At 40.6% G+C, this 9,057-nt stretch overlaps 1 protein-coding gene across 1 annotated transcript in view; it reads left to right on the forward strand.

Moving 5' to 3' along the window:
- CEP85L (centrosomal protein 85 like) overlaps nucleotides 1-9,057 on the forward strand; it is a 122,427-nt gene that overhangs the window by 47,740 nt on the left and 65,630 nt on the right. Inside the window, exon 3 of the mRNA XM_059831526.1 lies at nucleotides 3,651-4,417. Within this exon, the coding sequence (XP_059687509.1) occupies nucleotides 3,651-4,417 (767 nt within the window). The remainder of the gene's footprint in view (nucleotides 1-3,650; nucleotides 4,418-9,057) is intronic.

The following is a 9,057-nucleotide window of genomic DNA, read 5'->3' on the forward strand; positions in this document are numbered from 1 at the left end:
CACACAAGCCATGTTTAAGAGTGTTTGTAATCTTGAAATAAATACTAGCTCAGTGAAGTGAAAACATGAATAATGTTAAGAGGAGAGCTCTTTTAGTTCTGAACTAGGCGTTTGCTTACCCCGACTGTATGGAAGGGAGAAGTCTGCTGCTTGGATAAAGTAGTCTTTGGCAGGATTTGGCCAGATAGAGCTTATTTCTGTGACTGCGGAAAAAGTAACATCTTTTAAGTTCCATGGTGCTTTCTGGATTCTCTCTTATTTTCAATGAAATTTCTGAATGTCATGCTTTTTGTGTTGTGAGGAGATGTTTCAGAATACAGACTGGCTGTCTTTCCAGCGGAGCCTGCAGTCAAGGCAGACTGAAGCAATATGCTCTAAGAAGTGGTGTGAATTTTCTCATATGTTTGAGCGAGCATTAATGGGAAGACTAATTAGGACAACTTGAAGCCAAAGTTGTTGTGTTTAACTTTAAGACAAATTATCAGAGACATCCATCAGCTGTAGTTGGATGTACATGGCATTCCAAGTTTAACTCTGCTTGAAGAGTTTAGAAACGGAAGTGAGGAAAAGAAGTTTAGATGTAACTCAGGGCTTAAATTTAGACTAGAACAAAGAAAAATAAAAATCTTACCACATATGAATAACTCTGTACTCTAATAAAAACAGGTGAAGGAGATCGTACACTTCTAACTATTACTGGGTTTAATTCTAGTTTGAAGACCATGTGTAAGTGACATCAAGTCAGTATTTCAGACTGAAAATGCTCTATTAAATACTACTATAATTTTTGTGATATGGAACTGTATTTAACTTTTACAGATATATGCATACAGGTAGGATTTCTTCCCTTACCTTTCTCTTGCAGTTGTGATATTTCTATGCGTAGAAATCTGCATAGCCTAAAACACATGTCTCCACAGTCAGTTCTTTTTGAATTCTAATATACTCTATTTTCTTTGGATATAAAAAAGCCTGTGGCTGCTTCCTTCTCAGGACTGACTTTGTGCTGTGTCACATTCAGCTTCTGCGTAAGGTACAGTACAAAAGTTAGTTTGCTTGAGTGTTAAAAAGGCAGCAGCCTCTGGCTAACGAGTATCTGTACAAGAAAAGGTGCATTTTTTTCTACTGTGTGTTTTCCTCCCTACTCTGCCAAGGAGAGCAGGAGTCTCTCCCTGCTCTTCTGCTGAATGCTGCCAGAAAACAGAACTCTAACCCTGTGCTTTCCATCTCATAATATATATGTTTGAGACTCCAGCTCTATCTAATGTCATATACTTCTTTCATCTTCTTGTCACTGCTTTGATGTCCTCAGCTAGAGATGACTGAGTGCCTTTATTTCTATTGCACAGCGGGGCTGGAAGCTGGCAGCCCCTGCTACGCTGAGTAGCAAGATATACCTGATTTGTAGTGGCTATCTATGCAAGCATCTGCTGTGCTATGAGAGAAGACGAGAAGACAGAACTGAGAGAAGCTGAGACTGCATCTGGCACAGGCAGATTGGTTACATGTGGTGGGCATATCACAATTTTGGGAACTTGTAGTGTTGCATATCACTGTCACCACTGCTGCAATAGCTGTGGACACAAATGTGTTTGGTCAGAAGACTGATTCCTTCCACTTGAAATGGGTTATGTGGCCTTCTCTCTTCCTCTTTAACATGTCCTACCTCTTGAGCAACATCAAGACAGAGAAAAAAGCCAAGGAAAATGTTTCTCTCTGTAATACAGAAGTTTTAAGGAAGAAGTGCAGGGAGGAGGGAAGGTCTTTCACCTTGCATGTAAAAAATGGTACCTCTCATTAATTAGCAACATGATCCATCGGGTAACAAGCTGCTAGTAGTATTCTCTCCATTTCACTTTCTCTAATGTGAGCATCCTGTGTGTATTTCATGGCCATCATCAGCACTCTATGAATAACTCTTAAACTGTCAGTCCATTTTAACCAGCTCTGGCAGTTTTGTCAAGTCTTAAAGATAGCTGTGTTCTGTAACTACTGTGAAAGTAGCCAGCTGGGTAGAGGCAAGAGACAGTGTGTGAGCTTATGCTTTGAAGCGGGAGGTTACGTGGTGGGTCACTGCCCCACCAGGAGGCAGGAAGGCTTCAGCAAGAATTTCCACCTTAGGAGACCTGGCTCCTTTAGGAGCCAGAAGACAAGTATGCAATAAACAGGTATCAGTCAAGGAACTGTTTATTATTTTGTGGGCTGTAATGTTTTTTTCTCATGAGGAGTGTGGCTGTAGGGCTGTATTATTTTGTGTTGTGCTGCAAGTTCAAGGAGTGAACAAGTCTGGTCCCAAGTAAGGAGGAGCATTCAAGTTGGGGATAAGGTTATCTTTATTTGGATATGTAGAAAAAGAAGTGCTGCCATTTTTTAAAGCTGTTGCACCATTGGAAGCTTTCTTTCTCCTATCTGTGTCATGGTATATTGAGTCAAATACATCCTTTGAAAGTGTGCCCAATTAATAATGTGTTCTGGCCTTTACCGAACATCAAACTGAGTATGACAGTTTTACTTCTAGAGCAATTGATTGATTTATTTTTTTTTCTTTTTAATTGTCCCACGATGAACTCTTGTACCAGCTGACAAACTTCAAAGAAATAAGTTCTCTCTATGTTAGGATGACAGAAATAGGAAGAGTGTATCTGTCTTGCTCTTGGCAAAAAGGACCCCAAAAGAATCTTCTAATTACAGCAATTTCATTCTATCGGCCATGAACCTAATGAGCAATATGAGCTTGCTAAGTTGCAGCCGTGTGACTTGGTGGGAGCCGATCCTCTAATGAGAGGATTAGGTGTTTATTTCTGGTTGTCCACAGCCTGTGATGCTAAGCACATGTTGCTGGGTGTGTGAGAGGTCTCAGCCAGTCCCCAGTAACCTCTCCTTTACCTCTCTCATCTTTGCGTTTCCATCCCCTCCTGAATATCACCTCACTGATTTCTCTGTTCTTGGTATTTCAACTTGGGATAGATTTCATAAATTATGCAACACAGTTTCTGTGTGGTATTGTATTTGGGTCTGTAAATAACACAAAAGCTAAGTGGTACATAGAATTTTTCAGTCTCGTTTTTGAGCAAATCACCTGGGGAAGCGTAGTTTAAAATCAGTGAGATCCAAAAGGGATGGATCTGTCCAAGAGGCCATCATTAAACTGGCTTGTCTCCAGCACTGCCATTTTACAAAGTGCATTTAGTGAATTGTTTTGCCTTATTAAAAAATGAGGAGAGGGGTGATGGAAGAGGAGCCAGTCCTGGGGCTCCTGAATTGTGATACCTCCACCGTCTGTGACATAGAAGCTACTTAAAATTATGGGGGGTGGGGGAGAAATCCAGCCTGCCACCTTCAAGCTGAGGAATGAATGCTGTCTTCTGCCCACAGCCTGAGAATTATGTCTGGAGCTGCTGTTGCCACCCTTAGTACAGTTCTCTTTTTGTAATGATGGCACCTAAGCAAAAAAGAATCTGAAAATCTCCCACTTTAATAGGTTTCCATTCTCATAATCTTGAATGGTTTAAAAGACCCTATTTTGTCAAGAAACCTGTTTCCTTCTTTTGTTTGCATTTCACCTTGAATTTCATGTTTTGTCCTCTGGGCACTGATGTTAATATGAGTTCAGTATTGTACTTATTTACATGATAAATCTCTCTTCCCAGATCATTCAACTTCAAGTGGTACATCCTCGTTTAAGCCCAGCCGATCACTGGTTTCTATTCCCACTGCCCATGTGATGCCGTCTAATGCCAGCTCTTCACTTTCCAAACACAGGGAAGCTTTCAAGTCTGATGGCTCAAAATGGAGTACAAGCCTCGTACGGTCAGGAGGAGGCAGAAATCAGGGTGCCCTGGACAATGCCCTTGACATGAAAGGTGCAAGACCTGTAAGAAAATGGTCTTCTTTGTCTAAACTCAGCTCACCAAATACCTTCAGCCAAGATGGTAGTAGTCATTCAGTGGACTCCAGGGCTAGTATGGACAAAGCTGTGTCGCCACAATTAAGGACAAATGGGCCAAGTTGTTTGCATGATAGCATGGAGTTACTAAAAATCGAGGACAAAGAAATGGGGAAAAAACGATCTTCTCTACTGGACTGCAAATACAAATTTGAAACATGCAGCAAAGATGATTTTGTTTCAGATTCCTCAAGTAGGAGACATGCCTTAGACTTGACCTACAGTGCCTTACCTGAAAGCAAACCTACAGCAGCCAGTTGTGAAGCTTTCGGACAGAGATACACAACTCTGGGACAACAGGCTGTGAGTGGAGCTCCTATACAGCCGGCAGTGAGGACTCAAATGTGGCTTAAAGAACAGTTACGTGCAAATCCCCTGGACTGCAGGACTGCTGAGGAGCCCTATGGTTTAGCTGCATGGCACGTGCAGCAGCTTGAAGATTTTAGAACAGGAGGTGAACAGCCTGTGCAGGTAAGGCTAAAGCTTGATGTTTGCTGCCATCATGTGGCATCATGTGTTATGCCTGAGGAATAACATCGGGCAGTTTTTAATAAAATAGGAAAGTGCACAGGTCCTCTTAGGCAGGTGATGGTGTTTGTAAACTTTGATTGGGGATGCTGCTGCTTGTTTCTCAGTATTACCTGAGTGCCAACAGTTTTCTTCTGACATCTGCTTACCGTTTACTCTGATTCGGTGTGCCTGTCTACATGAGACTAGCATCTCTTTCTGAAGCTGGACACAGTAAGAGGTTCATCAAATATCATTTTCAGTAGCCCTTAAGAGAGTCTTTGGTCACAGTGTAGTGGGGGAATCTGAATGTATTTTGATCCAAATGGATTTACAAAGAGGCTGCATTTATGCGTTCACTGAAAGAGGAATGACTCCTGCAAACTGAAGGATGAATATTCAGTATCACTATGACTAGGACTTAAAAACTGAATTCAGTTTGATCTGACTACTTATTTTTTAACTAATTAGAATCAACTAATAGTAGTCAACTAATCTTGTTTAATTGAATAAAATAATATGTAGATTTTATGTGTCATACTTGAAGTATTTTCATATAGAAAACATAGAACATGTGGTTTTAAGAGACAGATAACCCTTTCTGACATGACAATTCACAATCTTTGTTTCCAGCTCTTATCCTAATGGGAAAAGATAGCTTGTGAAGAAAGGCAGTATTTAAAATGTAAATGTTCAGGTTTACTTTTGTAGGTAAACTTGACTTGCCAAAAAAATCCCGAGCAGATTACAATATGTAGATTTTCCTGAAAGGCCCTTTAAGGTTGGACTAGGAAATTATCTGAGCAGAGATAATCTAGCTGTATGGGCAAATACCTGTTTTCTCCAGCCTGAAGATATATTAAGAAATTTACAAAGAGTTGTGCTCAAATTTTGTTGTTTCTTCCATTGTGTGTTGAAGGAAAGACTGACAAGTTCAGAGGTTCTCAGGAATCAATTTTGCTTTTAATAGTGATCTAGATTTTTAAAAATGTTTTTTCTACCTTAGAAAACTTGAATCCAATTAATATGACTGAACTGATACTAATCCTTAAGGGTCTCTCTAAAAACCTGACATTGTTCCAGGTAGCTGCCCGTTTACATTACCCTTATTACTACAGAAACCCTCACCTTTCTCTAAGCTTTTTGAAGATGCCAACATGGAGAAACGACCCAGGTAGAGAGCAGAGGCTGAGGTATCCTCTCAGAGCCAAAGTGACAGAAACTGGCTCACTGCTGAGGCTGGGTCGGGGGCACTGCCAGCTGGGCTCTTGGCAAAACTTCTCGGCTGCCAGCTGCCTACGTGAAGGCAAAGTTGCATGCTTGAAACAGATTTAGCCCTATATGTATTCTTACGGCTATTCAAAAACTTCGGTTCGTGCAGGCATTGATGCCAAGCTGTGTTTTGAGGACAGACCCAACAGGGGGAGCACAAGCACTACTTATATTTTTGGATGAATTCATAAAATGGTGCTGCACCTTTTCAGGTTTTTGAGATTGTAAGATTATAGGATGAAGTTTTGCATAAAACTGTGTGGTTTTTTGTTTTTTCTGCTTCATGTTATTTTTATATCTGTATCACTATTGATATGTATGTTACAGGATCCAGCTAGCCCCTGGCTTAGGAAGCAATGATCCTATCGGCTGTCTGGTCAGCCCTGGAAAATAGGGGAAGTCCTTGAAGCTACAGCCTTTGCTCTGCTTACCCTGACTTCTTGCTTGATTGCGGGGGGCACAGGGAATCTGAGAGTAATTAAGGGCACAAGGGGTGCAGAAGAGGTTCCTGGTTGCCTTATAAGCGCTTTCATTGGTATGATTTAGAGTTGCGTTGATGGGCCTTGAAATGCAATCTGTTACATTTTCTCAAGTGAGAAGATATGGTTGTGAAATAGGATCCAGAGAAACAGAAAGTTAAAGCGTGTGCAAGAGTGATGAGCCTTTGGGTTCTTACAGGCATCCTCTGCTAGCGCTCTCTGCCTGCCCTGTCTTTCTGCCCAGAGGTTACAGCCATAAGGAGGAGGGATGCCAGAAGAGATGAAGAAAGGATAATGGTTCTTCCTGTCTTGACACCTGCTTTTTATTTGTTCGTTTGTTTGTTTTTTAAAGAAACCTCAGCATAAGGATGGGGTGATCCTGGTTACATGTACAAATTGGGGGACAAGGGGCTGGAGAGCAGCCCCGTGGAAAGAGATCTGGGAGTTTGGGTTGATGGCAAGTTGAATGTAAGTGTGCCCTGGCAGCCAAAAGGGCCAACCATGTCCTGGGGTGCCTCAAGCACAGCATAGCTGGCCGGTCGAGGGAGGTGATTGTTCCACTCTACACTGCAGTTTTGGGCACCTCAGTATAAGAAGGACATCAGACTATTGGAGTGTGTCCAGAGGAGGGTGACCAAGATGGTGAGAGATCTTGAGGGCAAGGCTTACAAGGAGCTGCTGAGGTCACTTGGTGTGTTCAGCTTGGAGAAGAGAAGGCTGAGGGGTGACCTCATCGCAGTCTACAACTTCTTCATGGGGGGCAGCGGAGGGGGAGGTGCTGATCTCCTCTCTCTGGTGACCAGTGATAGGGCACGAGGGAATGGAATGAAGCTGTGACAGGGGAAGTTCAGATTGGACATTAGGAAAAGGTTCTTCACTGAGAGGGTGGTTGGTCACTGGAAGAGAGTCCCCAGGGAAGGGGTCATGGCACCAAGCCTGTCAGAGTTCAAGGAGCATCTGGATGATGCTTTTAGTCATATGGTTAAGTTTTAGGTAGTTCTGCGAGGAGGACTCTATGATCCTTATGTGTCCCTTCCAACTTGAGATATTCTGTAATTCTATAATTGTGCTATGATTTATATTTTTTTTTCCAAAGATCACCATATGTGCACCTGGGAACTGATATGCTATTATTTCTGAGAAACTAAGAAAACTACAATCCCAAGTGGAATATATACCTAGGGAAGAGAGAGAGAGCAGAAAGCGTAAGATTTTGATAGAGGAAGCTGGTGATTTGTAAAAGGGGAAAAAAACCCCACCTCTATAGGAACTTTTTAATTTTTCTTTTCCTCTTGGGGGGGATTATTTTTGTTATTTTGCTTTTAGTAAGTATGTATACTGATGGAAATATTTTTACGGTGTTTTTTACAGGACTGAAAAAAATACAATTTATCATACTTTTACTTTAAACCACAGTTGCCATGAACAGAAAACAAAATGAACTTTGCTTTTAACTGAGAATCTAGAGCAACTTTGTGTATCTTTAGGGTAGGTTGGTAGAGGGAGAGACTATAGAGGACAGCTATCGCTAGTAAGGCAAGAATAGACTGCAAGAATTTTCTGAGTTAGTTTTGAGGACTAATGGTTCAGGAGCAGCTAATGGTCTTAATACAGTCTACAATAATTTTTTACGCCTTTACAGACTAGTATACACAGCTTACCTCACAAAACTCTGAATTAGGGTTCATTTTTATAAAATCAGACAAGCTTTGAATTTAAGTTTACTGTAAAGGATAATGTATTACAGCCCTTAAAAGCTCTTCCAGAGTTAATTACTCTCAAAATGAAGATTCTCTGCTTCCTTAATAGTCTGAATTTAACTGAACTCAGCATCTACCTGTTGGTTTTTTGTTACATTTTGCTCCCCAAATTAAAAAGCCTATAATGTGGCTTTTCCATTCCAATTGCAAACTATGATTTTTATTTTTTTTTTTAAATATTTACTGTGCATTGTAAGGGAAGCTCAGAGTGTTGGGTAGAAGACCTATAGCTACGTTGAGATTCTCTTTCAGGACATGGTCAGGTTTGCCACTGCAGAAAAGATGCAGAGGATCAATAGAACCCCTCTTCAGAGAATGTGCATCGTTCAGCTGCGAATGTGATGTTTGTACGTTTCGGAAGTAAATCTTGAAGGAGGATCTGGTCTATGGTTATTGTGTAACAACATGCAGCTGTATATGAAAATTCTTTTCTCTGGCTAATGTGTGCTATTTAATGTATACTTTATGAAGATAAACATTCTCCTATGCATTTCCAAGGAACAGATTTTAACAGTACTTCAGTGAAAATCATTTCCATGCAGAATTTATATTTCACCATACACTTAATTATTTTCAGTGTACAGCTAATCTTTCAACAGACATGTCCACTGTAATATCTTTTTTTCTTTTTTAACCTCCAAAGTAAGGAAGTATGTGATTAGGCCTGCATTAAGGGAAAAAAAGCTTATAATACATGACAGCGGTTCCCATTTACTGAACTGGGAGACCATACAAATCTGGATTAAAAAAGGCTGTGTGTTGTCATGTAAAGGCATTTCTTAAAGCCTGATCCTATTATCTATCCTATTATCTGAATGTACCTATGTACATACTGTATGCTAGTCCAGAAATTAGGTTTAAAATGAAAGTGTGCCTTTAAAATTGTGGGAGATAATACAATATGAAGGATGGTTTCAGAAGGTTGCATATGTACTCATTAGCTCTGTACAATGTTGTAGGCATCACATGATGGATCTGTTTTTTTTCCAGTGTATGGGACATCTGTATGACTTCTTCATGGTGTGCTAACTTTTGTCAGAATATAACAGAAATAATAGATGGAAATTGCTTAAGTGCGTCTTTCTCCCTTAAT

This window comes from Gavia stellata, chromosome 2, assembly GCF_030936135.1.
Source record: "Gavia stellata isolate bGavSte3 chromosome 2, bGavSte3.hap2, whole genome shotgun sequence".
Classification (NCBI taxonomy): domain Eukaryota; kingdom Metazoa; phylum Chordata; class Aves; order Gaviiformes; family Gaviidae; genus Gavia; species Gavia stellata.